At 44.4% G+C, this 16,792-nt stretch overlaps 1 protein-coding gene across 1 annotated transcript in view; it reads left to right on the top strand.

The window, feature by feature from the left end:
- Positions 1–16,792, top strand: part of gpr158a (G protein-coupled receptor 158a) — a 53,267-nt gene that overhangs the window by 10,456 nt on the left and 26,019 nt on the right. Inside the window, exons 3-4 of the mRNA XM_035141863.2 lie at positions 13,212–13,314; positions 16,060–16,286. Coding sequence (XP_034997754.2) covers positions 13,212–13,314; positions 16,060–16,286 — 330 coding nt within the window. The remainder of the gene's footprint in view (positions 1–13,211; positions 13,315–16,059; positions 16,287–16,792) is intronic.

Genomic DNA, 16,792 nt, shown 5'->3' with positions numbered 1-16,792 from the left:
GTAAAGCTAATCCATTCTGCTTATGTGCTATATGTGAGTTGGCAGTAAACTTTTTCTCCTTCTATTAAAAACAAAAATAGCCGCTCTCATCCTGAGACGTCGTCATGCTGTCCAGCGACGGCAGCAGCTGCAGGTCGCAGCCGGCTGCCGGCTCGTTCCCCCCCGACGCCTCTTACCTGCTGCTCCGGTGCCGTCGTTAGAACTGATAGATTTTGAAGATGTGCTGTAGATCAGACTGATTCATAATGCATGTGATGTAATGGATTGCAGTGAACCTCCCTGAATAATTAATAACTCTCTTTGTCTGAGTACTTCCACCTCTCCACGGACAGTCGATGTCAGGGACATTTGACATAGTGTGTGTGAGTGTGTGTGTGTGTGTGTGTGTGTGTGTGTGTGTGTGTGTGTGTGTGTGTGTGTGTGTGTGTGTGTGTGTGTGTGTGTGTGTGTGTGTGTGTGTGTGTGTGTGTGTGTGTGTGTGTGAGAGACATAGACAGAGTGTGTGTGGCTGCAAGGAGACAAATACATTGTTACTGGTATAGATTTTTAGCTTGGTTTGCAAAATAATGATCTCCATGCGCTTACAGTGCAGGAGTGTGTTGGGGGTGCGCTTGCTTACAGCTGAATGATGAAAGCTGCCGTGGTCGAGGCTTGTTACAGGATCCGTCTCGTGTTGCATGACAGCTTTATCATGCAGGAGGGCTCGTTATCGTCATATCTGCTGGATCAACAACACAGATGGGGAGAGGAGTCGAGGAGGGAGTGTGTATACGTGTGTGTGTGTGTGTGTGTGTGTGTGTGGAGGTACGTCGAACAAGAGCCGCGCTGATTCCACCCAAGTTGTTTTCTCTTGTGAATATTCATAATTCATAAATTACACACGATCCCTCTCACATAAATTGGAATTACAGCATTGTTGTGTCAGTTACAGCCAACAACCTACTTTCCTGGGCCTTAATTAAAGTGCACGATGAGGTAAATCACAGGTGACGAGGGGGGGGCTGATGTTTCTCCAGCTATGAATAGAAAGCCCCAACAGCAGTGTAATCAAGTCTTGTCGAGCTGTGTGTGTGTGTGTGTGTGTGTGTGTGTGTGTGTGTGTGTGTGTGTGTGTGTGTGTGTGTGTGTGTGTGTGTGTGTGTGTGCGTGTGTGTGGGGTAATGTGATAAAAACAGCACAGGGAGGGCTGCCCTGCCTTTGCAGCCGGGGATTCATTCTGTGTTATTGCTGTATTTTTTTTCCCGGGCAGGTATTCCCCTCTGCATGTGCAGCAATTTGTAGTTTAATGGGTTTCTTTGGGTCCATTTAGATGAAGCAGACGATAATTTCAAGCTGCTGCAGATGCGAGTTATAGCGACTATTTTCTTCGTGTTACTAAAGCATTTGTGTTTTCATAAGGGGTCGGAGCAGTTTATTTACTGGAGTGTATCTATGACGTATTCACATTTCCATTCCCCCCTCAAACGAGGCACAACATTCTCCACGTTGTGTTTTACATGCACGGGATGAATTCCTTTCATTGCACATCCACTGTTGTTGTTCTTCTTCCTTTTTTCTTCGTCTTAGCTGCAGGTTTTTTTTTTTTAAGTGCCACCATTCCACCAATTGAATTTGACAAAACGCAGTGGCTCCAGCCAGCAGGGCCCTGCAGAGCCGGCTGCCTGGCCTGGCCTTGCATCCTGCCTCTCAAGCTGCTGTTTGCCCAGCCAAGCATGCCGGCGAGCCCAAACTCAGATGGAGGCAGATGCTATGGATGACTGACTCACCAGGCGAGAGGAGGAAGGCAAAACAAAATGAGGCTCGGACTGTTGAGAAGAGAAATACAATAACCCAACAGCTCCAGCCACCGGGTTGTTTGACGAGTGGCAGAGCGATTTTTTAAATCCAACGATTTCTTATCATTCTTTCCCAATTATTGGTTTTTATTTTCATTTCTTTTTTCTGTTATGGTGCCACAGGTGATCTACAGAGAGATTCCACTGAGACCCAGGTGGATTTGGCCTCTTTACTTCATTGCATGACAATACATACCAGTTCCCTAGATATGTATTTTAAATACAGACAGACGGATAGTTTGCAGAATTAATAACGTATAACTTCAGGTGACCTAAGATACAAAAGTCTGATCGAAACCCTGTAGAATTCCAGATCTGTAGCAGAAAACTTATTTTCTGCATACAATACAATGATTTTTGGGAATTGAGGTAAATTTAATTCTGTAATTTTTATGCAGTGCATATATATTATAGTAAATCAGTTGTTTTTGCAAGTAGGCACCGTGTGTAATGCCATGAAATTACAGGAACATTCAAACAATGGAGAGAATGAACCAACCCACGCTGCTGTCAGGGATAATATATGTGTTTATATCAACTCTGACTCCGGACCAGAGGCAAACACTGCATTTCATTGACTAAGTAGCTCTGACTTCGATCCCACTGAAACCAGATTAATCTTTACATAACCAAGCATGTAGCCGAAAGATTATCAACCACAATCTCCACTTCATTTCCTGCTGAAACGCTGTATACATGGCGTCTGAGGTTGACGGTTCCCCGTCTTTTTCCTCTCATCTCTCACTAATGGCACTTCAATTAGTGTGTTTCACCGTTCTTCAAAAGTCTAGGACTTCGCCGCCCCGGGGGCACCTTTCACAGGAGAATGTGGCTGTGGATGATGATGAATGTTTCAATCAATTAGCTTATTGCTCAGAACAAGTGGTGGGGCCCTGGGGGACTGTAGCCCGTGAAAGGCGGTGACACAGAACCTGAATGATTACTCCAGCCCGCACCACGAGGACTCCGGACGCTGCCGAGTGAGAAGAGAGAGGCTCCACTGGATGGACATGACCATTTAGAATCTGAAAATGAAAACATCCGATTTGAAAATGTGTCCAGGTGGTGTCGCACCACCTGGATTTAATCTCTAAACCCGACAACGTCTGGTTCCACACCAGTGTTCAGGCTCCAGGGATGGATCTCCGTCCACCTCTTTGGTCCCGACTGAAATATCTAAACTACTGTTTGATGGAGTGATGTTAAATTTGTTGCGAGGATGAACCCTGATGTCTTTTCCGACCCCCCCCCCAGGAGCGATTTACACACTCAGCCAATCACGAGTCAGTTTTCTAAGCTGTCAATCATGACGTTTCACCCTGTTTTTATAGAATCAAATCAAGGAATTAAAAAGAAACTTACTGGAGAAACTTGGACTTTTACTGTGGTCCATGTCCCATCCACTAACACGGAGGAGGATCAGATAGATATTGAATTAACATTGTGGCTGAAGAACCAGACGGTGGCTCTGTCTTCATCTATCTTCTTTATTTTTGTTTTCCCTTCTCCATCTATTTCTATTCACAAATTCACTCCAGAGACAATGAGGCACAAAGCATTTGTGGAAGAATCAATTTAGAAAAAGCTTATCTGGAATCAAACTCCTGCCTCAGTTGAAGGAGGATAATTGAAAATGCATCTTTTGAGTTAAAAGACAAATACGGACGCGCAGATGCCAGACGGCTGCATGTCAGGGCGACGACTGATGTTTGCTTCACTGTGTCACTCTCTCTCCTGCTGTTGAAAATCTGAAGTGGATATTCCAGCTCTGTGGGTTGAACCACTGTCACATCCTGACCTTGGTTCACGAGGTGGCCCCGGCCCCGTCCCGCCACCATCTCAATCACACGCTGTTTTCTCCGCCCGTGTACCTGCTGAATTAATAACGCCGCCGGTGTTAAACAACCGGCGCTGCCTCCTCCGTCTGCTCTCACCCTCGGCCTCGCTCTGGTTTCCACTCTCTCGCCCTCTGTGTGCACTGAACACACTTGCCGTGCTCCACACGTCATTTTGACTTACTCTCCTTCCCTGGAGGCTTCGTTCTCACCACTATCCCCAACACTCCTCCCGGTCCTGGTCCTGCGATAAATAATTAACCTGGAGGAAACCGGATCTTTGATTGTTTTTATTCTCATGAGACTGTGGGAACAGTTTTGTCCTCCCAGATGTCGACAATCAGATTCTTGAAAAACTCTCTATCTTGTGGGGACCAGCTTTTGTCCTCAGGTTATATTTGTCCTTAGAGTTTTATAGATTCTTGTCTCCATCATGTCACAGTTATTAGATTCTTTTCTCCAGTTTTTTTTTCTGCATGATCACATTTTGTTCCTCTTGAGGCTAATGTGTTCACAGATCTAGATTTCCGTCCTCACAGTATCTGAATGCAGTGATTTGCTTTTGCAAGTCTGAATAAAAACCTTGTCCTCAGATTGTATTTGTAATTGATCTGGTAGTTATTAAATATTTGTCCCCAACACGTGACTGTGCGAACATTTGTGTCCCATTTATGTCTGAACAGATTTCTGTCCCCACAGTGAATAGTGTCCCGTCTCTATGACTGCAGCTGTGTCTCAATCCATCGGAGGCTTCGTTTGATCCGACGGCAATTTCCACCCCTCGATTTGACCCAATTATCGGCCATGCACTGCTGTGGTTCATCCGAGGACGTAGAGGAAGACATGTCGAAGTCTGTCCTCAGGCTGAAGGCACACTGCTCCACCCACACTGACACAGGCCGATTGTGTAACAGCGGCACGACCAGACTGTCACACACACTCAACATCTTAAAAACAACCTCACCATCCATTAAAGATGAAGTAATTATTCACACTGAGTCAGTTGTTGTATCAAATACGACAGAAAGACAAACAGCTGATTGGCCTTGACCCCCTGTGGTGACTTAGAACCCGAGCCGTTCCCATCATGCATTGTTTCTGTGATTTACACGTCATTGTCTTTTATCCGGCAATCTTTACCTGCAGCTGCCTTTAATTTAGAAACATCACACGAAGGCCATGTACGCTATTGGCAGCCATGATAACAAATCCTTTATCTACACGACGGCGGCTGTGCAGGAGCATGCGTTTCATGGATGCTGTCACACGAGTGTTCTCCGCTACACCTGCCAGCGCCGTCTCTTCTTAAACGAGCCGATGTCCTTATTCAGGTTCATTCGTTTAACCTGAGAAAGACGTTCGTGACGTTCTGAATTGATGGGATTCATTTTGAAAAACTGATTGCCGGCTGAAATTCATTAATCAGTGTGTCACCAAAAAGTGATTGATCTCAGAATCAGGGATGTTGCTTGATTTGCATGCGAAGGTTCGAGGCCTCGTTCTGCTCCATAATGAGTCGTCTGTCATGCTCGCGATCGGCTCTGTGATAGGCCAGTGATCTGCCCCGCCCCTCGCCCCAATGTCAGCTGGGATTGGCTCCAGCTCCCCCCTGCGAACCTCAAACGATCAGTGCTTTGGGTTTGTTTAATGCTCCGTTTTAAGTTAAATGTTGCTCCTCGGTGTCATGCACAAATTTTTCCCAGTTTTATGTCACATCCAAATATGTCATCCTTCAGTAGGACTCCATTTCTCACTCGACGTGCCGCTCGCTCAGAAAACTCCCCGGGCCCCTCTTCGAACGTGAAGCATTAGCTGAGCAACGGTGAGTAACGTTTATCTTCTCGTTTCTCTGACAGCTCCCCCACCCCCGTCCAAGCGTTCCCTCTACACTCCTTCGACAAAAAAAACGCTCACCCCTTCTTCTGCAGGCTGATAAAAATAGCAGGTCGTTTTAGGATGTTGGGAAATTCCCCCTGCCGTTTGAAACATGGCATCATAGTGAGGCAGGGATTCCCACACCCATGTCAGCAGTGGTTTCACACCAGGACCGTGACCCTTTCAACCTGCTGATCTCGTTTCGGCAAGAGAAAGAGCTCGAAGCGTCCTAATTAACTACGTCCCCGGCTATGTTGCCTATTAGAGTGTGTTCAGGAGCCTATAAATAGGGTAATTGCTAATTATCTAGAGTCATCGCAGAAAAGCTGTGATTATGCTTCAGAGCTGATAAGGGTGCTTGATAAGAAGGAAGCAGAATACTGCTGTGCACCAGCAGATTTAAATTCACCCCTCAATTTCAGCAAATCCTTTTGTGCCAGGAGAATTACGCAGCATTGTGGAGGAAGCCCCATACTCAAGAGCAGGAAGCAGAGAAAACTGCAGTAAATGTGGATTCAGAAAGAAGAATTGAGTTTGAAACAGCAGAAAGTTGAAGTCCTCTTCTGGGAAACGAGTGAATTTTTGTCTTTAGTTTACCCGTGTTAAGAGGCGAAGTGACTCACTATTATTAAATGCTTGTCCTGTTCTCCACCTCGCTCTATACATAACACTACACCTAAACCTAAAAATAAATAGAGAAAACTCCTAATGGATCCTAACATCCGCCTTTAAAAACCTGAGTTTACCCTCTAATCTTGGTGTTAAAGAGATATAAGAGTTTCATACCGTCAACAAAGGATACTTCATTTTACACCAGGTAAATAAAACCACTAATTCCCTCATAGTGGACGCAGCTAAGTTGTCCCGTCTCCTCAGGATGGAGACATCAAGGCTGAGGGCCGTCGGCTATAAGCAGAGGGACGACACATCACAGGACACCTCTGGTCTTCACTGTGGCCCCCAGCCCTTCACCACTGTCTGGCTAATTGGCTCTGTGGATAAAAGGTGGAACTCTTGAGTTTACATGGAAACACTTTGAAGACATGAATACACTCGCCCCCGGGGCCGAGTCTTACATCTGCTTCGCCCAGCCTTTCGCAGCGCACCGTTAAAAACCGAGGCAGAAAGCAAACACTGGGTGCAGCGAGGACGGGATAAGAGTGAAATGTAGAGGTAACATTTGTCTTGGGACCCATGAGAGTGGATGTGAAACGAGTGCAGCAGCGTGCTCAAAGGAGGCAGTGAAGGAGTGAGACAGAAAGACAGAGTAGAGGCAGCAGTGTTCACTTCCACAGAAGCTGTTTACGTGCACCTTACACTCAAAAAGTGAGTCTCTATTATCAACTCAAAAACAAACAGAAATCTCGCTATTTGAATAAGTTTCAAGGCAGATGATGGACGACATGACAGCTCCCACAAAAGTGAAGCCAAAGCATTTAGATCGCCCCCTGGTGGCTTGCTGCAAATAGAGTAAAGAGGATTTAAAGTAGGAAAATAAGAGTTTAACAGTCACTGTGTATGAGCGGAGTTGAAGTGAAGGGCCATTGGACGACGGTGGCAGTGTTCCCTGTCCTTCATGACATTTAGTTCCCCTGCAGGCTTCTCCGAGGAGGTCACGAAACGCTGTCCTCCCTCCGACCCTCTTTTCCAGAGCTTACAGTTCTCGCTCGTGCATGATGGGGGTGTGTTGTGTATCTACCGCTGCAAGTTGCAAGTGTCAGCTCCACTGTGCATTTTAGTGTGCGAGCAGGGAATAGATATGTGCTTGTCCAGTTTACTTTGACGCTGACATAAGCTGTGAAAGTGATTAGGAGAGCAGTATCCCAGCCGTGTGTGTTGTGTGCGCGCTAAGGAGCTGCCTGTGTTTACTTGTGTCCCAGCTCGATGGCAGCGCTAAGCTCCCACTAGGCCCGAGTGTTTATCTCACTGGTGTTTAGGCTTTGCTCTTTGGACGGCAGCCCAAAGCGAGGCCCGACTGTCCGGGCAGCTCCGCTCGGGCTAACTCCTGCTGGTTGACCTCGTTTAAAGGCCTGGCTGTCGAGCTGTCGCTGTGAGCGCAGGCCCACAGCCGTCCAGCTCCCTGCACCGTCCCCGTCCCTGCTCTGTCTCTGTGCCTCCCTGTTCGTCTGTATGACGGAGTTAGAGCAATGCACAGGGCTGCAGCACCGCTCGAAAACAGAGTCAGGACCAATTTATTGAGCCCAGTCACTGCCCGACAGCTAAAAGAAGAACTCTGACGTCAAGACACACGCACGCACACGAACTCGGCCTTTATTTTTATATCTCAACAACTCACCTGTGAAGTTTCATGCACGGGCATGATGCTGAGATTAGATGAAAAGACTAAATGAACTTGAGGAGCCTAGACATGACAGGAACAGTCTTTCTGATTGAAGGTTTATTAATATTCAGGATTATTAACTTGTGGGAAAGTGCACAACATTCGGAACGATTTCATCTCAATGACGTGTTTGTTTACGCAATAATATCGTGGTTTTTATCAGGTTTTTCAAATATTCTGGTTTATGTTTAAACTTGTAAATATCCTGGATAAGCTATTTATTTTATTTTTCAAATTTCACTGGGAGTACGGCACAACTCCTGTATTTTCTTTCTTTCTGTTTCAAACAACAGTGCATTGTATAATTTCCCTGGTGCCTTCATACACACATGTCGAGCTGGAACAGACACAACTGCACAACATGTGCCGAGTGATTTGCCCTCCAGCCAAGTCCTCCCCTTCTAACCTGCTTTCTGCAAATTCTATAGTTCAATCTGTAATTACTGGAAGATAAGCTTTCCTCAGGGTCTGTGTTGCACTCTGTAGGATCATTACAAATACCTACAGAGGCCTATTAGTGGTTGATGAGGCACCGTGCTGGACCGGAAGCGCGTGGGCTCCTTTCAGAGAGAGGCAGAGCCCTCGGCAGGCCCTAATTAGCCCGAAGAATCCGGCTAGTTCCCGGTTTCCTGGTCAAGTGGAAGATGCCTGGCCTCCGCATCAATTAGTGCGACTTTTAGAGTTGTGTTTTTTAACTCCCCTGCTTCATGTCACGGAAAGGTGACGGAGGAGAACTGCTGTTTGATGTCAGGAAGATGTGGAGCTCGTGCACACTTGTATTCAGAGGTTCAAGCTGTAGAATAAACCAATGGTGCATGTGAAGTGAATTTATAGTTTAGAGTTATTCAGGTCTACACTGGCTTGTTAATACTGGTATTTACACAGTGGTGTAGTTGAAAGATATATTTGCAGGATTTTCTCCTTTTGTAGTATTCAGTTTTATTTTTTACATCATTACGTAATACTGTGCACAAGCCTCACTTTAAATATAGCTCGGTTTGACCCATGTGCACAGTTTATTATCATAATATAGATGGTTTCAGGCTGTAGAGATGTTCAAGGCCTGTGGAAGTCTGTAGTGGTCTTTCACATATTTCCATTCACGGTCAATGTGAAGGTCAGAGGTCAACCACGGTGTCAGGTGTTCTTCCAGTCTAGGGTCAGGGTCAACAGAATGGCTCCCACACTAGTTCATATACTTTGAATATAGCTGCAATAATAACTGTTCATTTGGTGGCTTTCACTTTTCCACTGTCACAGTCAAACTACTGCATTCTAGGAAATAAATTAGACCCATAAAAATGGATATGACGAAAGAAAAATAATTTATGGAAGAAATTTAGATTCCACTGGATTCACATTCACTTTATGGTCATAAGTATGTGGACACCATGGCACTTATAATAATACTAATGATGCTATGTCGCGTGTTAAAGCCCAGGGTCTGTTTCACCAAATCTGTAACATGCCAGCTGCAACTTATAACACGTGACACTTTTCTCTCCTGCTAATTATGACACTTGTGACCCCCCCGCATGACAAAGTGAGACGACCACATATATTCTTATATGATATAGTATCAGTATTCAGGCTGAATCGAAGTGCTTTAATTAAAGTGTTATTCAAAAACAGTGATGATTAAAATCTTAAAAACAGAGCTGGTGTAAGAAATTGCACACAAGCCAGAGAGAGAGGGAGAGAGTGTGTGCTGTGTGTGTGTGTGTGTGTGTGTGTGTGTGTGTGTGTGTGTGTGTGTGTGTGTGTGTGTGTGTGTGCGTGTGTGCGGTGTGTCTATTTCGAGTCCTGGGCCTCTTATAAGTGCTCTGTTGCAGGCAGACCATGCTGCTCTGACAGCGTGACGCACTCCGATAAAAAGGCTCTCGCTTGCGGTCACACACGTCACCATGGCAATTAGCATGTCAGTGTGTGCATGTGTGTGCGTGTGTGTTAGCATGTGTGTGTGTGTGTGATTGACAGCTGCCACAGCTGGGACGTAAACAACAACGAGCGGCTGCTGGTGGGGGGAGCCTGTGGTGCTGCAGAAACACACAGTTGCAGCTCTGGGTGTCTCTCCAACATGTGACTGAGCCATAAAGAATAAATGAGCTGCATCATATTTACTCACATGATGCAGGTGACAGTTTATTTTTTATGACACAGATGGATTGTAACCGTCAACAGTCCCAGGGAGAGGTTCTGTGCAGCCACACACACACACACACACACACACACACACACACACACACACACACACACACACACACACACACACACACACACACACACACACACACACACACACACACACACGTTGCTCTCCATCATATAGAATTAATGAGCAGTTAATGTGATGTGATTTCTCTCTCAGCACAGTCGAGGCCTTCAGCTCATTATGGAAAGATAAAAAAACAACATGGCTGCCTGAGCCGCTATCAACAGAACATCATCAAACATAATTAATAGCATATGTCAGGCAGATAGAAGTAGGTCAGTGACGGTAGCAGCTGTGTTCAGAACACTTTGTTGTTTTATAATCACAACACATGTATTTGACCATAATATAATATAATATAATAAAATGTAATATAATGTAATATAACATAATATAACATGATATAATATAGAGACCTACATATATACATTGGAAGTACAATGATCAATTGATTAGTTGAGATGACTAATTAGATTATTGGCTTATTGTTTCATTTCAAATCATTTTCATGCAAATATACCGAATTCAATCAGCTGCTTTTCCTTGTTTCACATGAAATATTATATATTTAGTCAAACAATGTATTTAATGGGCTCCAGGAAACTAGGATGGACATTTTTCAACACGTTTCAAAACCTGCAATTATACCTGCAAACTGCTAGTTTTCACTTGTTGATCTGTGGACCCCATTGGCAGGAATGTGAATTGCAGTATGAATGTGTTGCGTTTGTGTGTGTATGTAAATTCCACTGGGTACCTTTAAGTTAACTACTTTTACTTGATAAAAAAATATTTCCCTTGCCGTTGAGATCACAAGCGACTGACGACAGGAAGCTGGAGCCAGGCTGCGTCGTTCTGTTCAACAAACTCCACGTCCGAGTCCCTGCATCAATCACTGCAGCAGGCGTGAGCGGGACGCACTGCCACGGTTATTCTTGGCTCATCATGTCACACACATATGACAAATAGTCACATGCACACACACACAGACACACACCTATCTGTGCCTGTTTGCATATTAACAGTGGCAGCCAGTGGCTGCAGCGTGCTCCACCTGTCCTGAGGACACAGCTGTTGGGAGTTCGAACATGAAACCACTCACCTGACTCACCTGACTCACGTTGCACCACAGCCTTGATTTAAAGCCTCAGCAGGACGATTTTAATGAGGTGATATAAACATCTCAGGAACTTAAATCAAACCGTCTATTCTGCGGATCCAAGTTTTATTTGAACAAATAAAACGTACACTCAGGATGTGCTGCATTAAAGCTAAGTGTTGTAAACGACTTCCTAAGACATCGGAGTGACACTCATTCACGGGGAATAGATTCTGCTGTTCTGTTTCTTACGTGTCTCTGTGTGTGTTTTCCATTGCCCCATTTTTGGTATGAAATTATTGATAAGAGCAGCTTTAAAGCTTCACGTCAGTTCAAGTGTTACCGCTCTTGTTGTCTCGATGCACATGAGAGAACAATTCTTACAAGAAGCAAAGTAAGAAACAAAGAATATTCTGTTGTTCAGGTCTGCAACTGTTTCTGTCTGTAATCTGTCAGGATAACCTCAGGTGTTGTACAGGAAAAGAAAATCACAGGCTGGTGACATGTTGCATCATTTTATTGTGAATCTAACAACATCTGCAACAATTATGGCTAAAACATGCTATTTATAATTGTATTGAAATAGTTTTAAAGGAATCATCCTGTGACCTTCACTCTGTGTCTCGTCATCACGGATCAGAAGTGATGGATCATCCTACTATTGATAATTTCAGTTTTATCCTATACCTTTTTATTTATCTTTTATTTCAGATGCATTTTGACTAATGATTCTGGGAATGCTCATCATTATTATTTATTTATTTTCCTTGCATACATTTTGATTATATCATCCAAGTTCTTGTCTTTCTTTTAATCAATACTTGTTTTAAATTTAAATTGATTCTAAAGCACTTTGGCTACAACTCGTGTGCTGCATCAATAAATCTAACGAGTTGAGTTGATATGATGGCGACACATTGAAAACTTCTCTCTAAGTCGTGTGGGTGTGACTGAAGTGTATTCTGTGATAAAGTCAGAGTATGTGGTGAGTGACAGGTTCGAGGTTTTTAAAATCCAACTTGTCGAGGGCGTCACTCATCGAGACGAGGAGCCGTCTCCTACAGATTCCTGTAGCGTCTCTCCTAATGCTCCGGCCTCTTCTGTGGAATTAGTTTGAGGAACGTGTCCGTTGAATAGTAATGTGGTAATTACCTTGTGCTTCCACCGAGGGGCCTCTCAGATTGAACGAATAAAAAAAACCTGCGTTCAGACCTCAGCGAGGACCTTGAGAGACGGTGAGAAATAGCTGCCTCTTAAGACGTGCACGGTCCATTCTGCTGTGAAGAGCACGGCGGCGACCGGTGCTTCATTTAGACGCTGCCACCGGCCGTGCCTCCAGATCTCCGTCAGGTCACAAACACTTCACAGCGTGTCAAGAGTCATTTGAAGCACCGCTGCTATTCTGGGCCCCTTTCTCCGGACTCATAAACCATTATCATCTTCGGCTTAGGTAAACATGTAGACTCATGTAGATTTAAAGAGAGAAGATTTGAGGCCGAGTGTGTTCACGCAGGAGAGAAGATGTAATCTCATTCCCTCAAGATAGAGAATTAATGCTTCTCCTTTAATCATGCAAATAAAGTCTGTTCTTAATTTAGACATTAATTATATCTTGTAATTTGGCAAACAGCACACAAAGTCTGCCAAGGATGCCCCCTGACAACCCTCCTGTTTTTCTCCGCAGCCCTCAGTCTGTTTCCTATCAGACTTCCAATCAAATGGAAGAGGTTTTCGCTAATTTAATATCGAGTGGCGAGGAGGCGCAGGAAGGAGGCGGAGAGGGGGAATCGCACGACTTAAATAATTAGACCCTCGTCGCTCTCGCAGGACATTTGAACCCACATTTCACTCACAGGCCGAACTTTGGGTTCAGTATTGACGTATTTTAATTGCTTTTGTATTGGTTTGTTATCAGTCTGAATTTCAGGGTATTTAAAATTCTTTCAGCGGATTTAATCAAGGAAATACATTCGTCATCGACGTATGAAACATTTTTTTTTGTTTCTCTCCACAGTGTTTGCCGATTCGTGGTCAAGGATTCGTCTTGGACAAATACAAGTGTCACTGCAAGAAAGGATTCTATCATCCCAACAGAGTCGCTGTCAATGGCTTCACACGTAAGAGACTAATACATAATAAATCATATTTTATTACTGTCATAAGGAGAATCATTGGTTTCTGTGTGTAGATTACAACAGATTACAACATGCTAACTGTATATTCTGTTTTTTCAGAAGGAAAATGTTCGGTCTTTTCACGTGTGTCGTCCCTTTTACTGCTTCCGACTCAAAGTTGATTCGAAGTTGCACCGTTACGATTCATTTAATCATCCATGACCACGATCTCTTGTATCACATTATATAACATCCTCATTTTATAACCACGCTGATGAGAGTGACACGTGTTACTGCTGCTTCCTGGAAGCTGAAGTAGCCTCCGTTACCTGGGGGAGGCTAATCAGGGTCGGGATGGGAAATCTGTTTTTAATGGTGGTTACTTCTGCCAGTTGACTCTGTGTGTGAGTTAATTAAAAAAGTGCTTCTGCAGACACAGAGTCCCGGTGGTTTTCACCTGGCCGGCATCACTTCTCTCTGCCGCACTTTCATTTAAATCCACTTTACCTCCCGTCTCCCAATGTTCCCTCGTGCACCCCCCTCCCCTCCCTCACTTTTTGCATCATTTAATATTGCGCCCATTTTTTCACCCTCAGATATTCCCCTTCATGTGCAGAGAGGCTGCAGTTTATTTTGAAACGAGTTGATGGCTGTGCTGTTTCTACACCAGCTCTCGTGTTTCGTGTGTGTGCGTATGTGTGTGTGTGTGTGTGTGCGTGTGAGAGAACACAATAATAGAGAGGAGAGGCAAGCCCGTTAACGAGGCGTACTGCTGCAGTCTGGCCCACCATGGGGCCAATAACAAGCCTGTTAATCCACAAGGGGACATCCTTGACACTCCTTTGCAGAGAAAAGCCAGTACAACTCACTTCCCTTTGTCTCCCAGTGATCTTCCACTGTGGATCTCGCACATAAATGTGGGACAAAGAAGTTAGTGTGGCTGAGCTCGCTCCGTCTGCCACTCAGCTGTTGGTGCAACAAACCGACGAGAAGGAGCTGAAGGATGTGACTCACAGCGACGGAGATAAGTAGTCCCTTTGAAGGGATCAATGATGTGCAGAGTCATAGCTTTGAAAAATAGGCCAGTTCCTTTTTAAAGGAAAAATCCCTGCAAATCTCTGAGACAATGGCTGTTTCCAATAAAGCCTCCATAAAAGCTCTATATAGCTTCGCCCATTCTTTATCTGTCCAACCATATGGCCATCTCTCAGGGGATTTCTGCACAAACCAATAACAACAGCACCCGCTGTCCCCTGGGTCTGTTTGGTTTTTACCTTAATTTACGGAGGCAGGGTTTTTCTTTTTAATGGCCCAGGAGGCTTGTCCTTAATAACCAGCGGCATATTTTCACGAGAAGTTTAACTGTAACTTTGCAATAAGTAGTTTAGGGTTCGGTTTAGCACTTAAATATGTGCCAGTGTTTTAGGTTTTTAGGTCCGTCTTTCCTTCAGAGCCTGAAATGCCTCGTTTGAACTTCCGATCTTTTTTTTACGTGAAGTGTCTGCAACACTAAACACCATGTCACATTCCCACTTGCGAGCCATAGACCGCTTATAAAGATGGACATGTCTTCACTTCCTCCTGCTATCCAGAAATCAAGCCAAAACACACCGGATATGAACGCCGCTATCTCTCAAATTTGTAGCCACAGTCTGCGCGTTAGCAAACGTTAGATGCTAGTTTGGCTTGAATTGGTCAGACAGGTCTGGCGCCATCGTTACCATGGCTACAGCAGTGGTTACATCTGATCAGGAATCATGTGACCCATGCTCTAATCAGCTGACCAATGAGAGAAGCCTCGGAGTCGAATAATGGACATTTTGAAAATAACAGCATGAATAATCTCCCAAATTGAAATGAAATTCATGAAATTGCACATGGACCAATATTTCCCCACCCAGAACATAACCCTATTTTTAATGATTTTCACATTCAATCAGCTCGTTACACAAATGTCTCCGTCCTTGTCAGCGCAAAATAACCAAGTGCCGGCAGGACTCTGTGGACTTTATCCCCGGGAAGCCGCAGTCATCAGCCCTGTATGTTATGCCAGTGAGTGAACAAGGTGCAGCAGTGTTGACTTTTCATGTTCACACATATAGATCCATCTCCCTCGTGTTGACACAAAGTCGATGAATCCTTGTAAGGTCAGCGAGGTACAAGACTATATTCTGGAAGCTTCAGTCGGCCAGAGAAGAACTTCCATCTCCTCCTTTATCTTTTAATACTGGTCTCAGCAGGGCCACAGTCAAAGTCAACATCGAGGGGCCCTTAGTGTGACACTTGTTGCTGCTCAAGCTGCTTCGTAACTCTGAAAACATGAGGAATACTGTAAAGAAAGATGGACGACGCACCTGTAACTAGTTCCATCAGAAATTAAACCAAAATATCAAGCATGCGGCCACTGCCATCTTGTTATTTTGAGGTAATTTAGAGTCTGAGTTTATAGCAAATAACTAAATAAAACCAAACATACAAGAGAAATTAGTTCTCTATTAGAACTATAGCAAAAATAACAGAAACCATCTTGTGTCCCATATACTAACATGGAGGAGGTGGTGTCACGTCGTCCATCTTTCTATACAAACTATGGTTTAAACTCAAGGTTTTTATGTCCCTGTTACCCTGGCAACTGCAAAAAATACGAGAAATCTCAATCTAAATGAACTTGTTTGATCAATACCCCTGAAAGAAATGAATATTTGAAATCAAACACCTCGTTGACTCCATTCATCTTGACTTTGACAGGGACGGGGAAGAAGGGGAAAGCAGCAGACAGCGGTCCCAACGCGGACGAGGCGTCCTCCAGCGACTGTCTGCCGTGCCAGCAGGGCTGCGCCTTCTGCAAGGACGACACCCCCTGCGTGGCCCGAGAGGACGGCGCCCTGCGCATGGCCGTGGTCTCCTTCCAGTGCCTCTGCATGCTGATCGTCTTCATTAGCATGGTGCTCGTCTACTACTTCCGCAGGAATAAGGTAACACGCTCACGACAAAACCAAAACTGAGTTTGGTCCATAGAGAGGCGCTCTCACCTTAAACTCCCTGATCATCTGATCAGTTTAAAAGCTCTTTCACAGACTCTCTGATCAATTTTAAAACATTTTTCAAGACAAATTTTCAATAAATTCTTCTTGCAGATTTACATATTTTGAAATATTTTAAATGAGATAGACATCTGGTCTCCGTGGCTATAGCTGCTGGTTTGAGTGTATTTTTAAATGGGCTGCACAGCTGTCTGCTGCTCTCTGAAAACCGCCCCTCAAGCATCTTGTCAATTAGAGGATGATACGTTAAATATCTCAGCGAACAGAAATGTTCAACACTTCTATAAAAAGTCCTCGAGACACGAGCTTCCATTGCACTTTGTTCTCTTTCAACCAACAGAGAAGAAGAAAGTCAGATATCCACAATGACATCCTCTTGTTTCAGATGTGTTTAAACCTGCTGCAATATGAAGGGCATGTTAGGAGATATATTCAAT

This window comes from Hippoglossus stenolepis, chromosome 19 (assembly GCF_022539355.2).
Source record: "Hippoglossus stenolepis isolate QCI-W04-F060 chromosome 19, HSTE1.2, whole genome shotgun sequence".
NCBI classification, from domain to species: domain Eukaryota; kingdom Metazoa; phylum Chordata; class Actinopteri; order Pleuronectiformes; family Pleuronectidae; genus Hippoglossus; species Hippoglossus stenolepis.
Note: the sequence above shows the minus strand (reverse complement) of the source record. Positions and strands in the feature narration are given on the sequence as shown.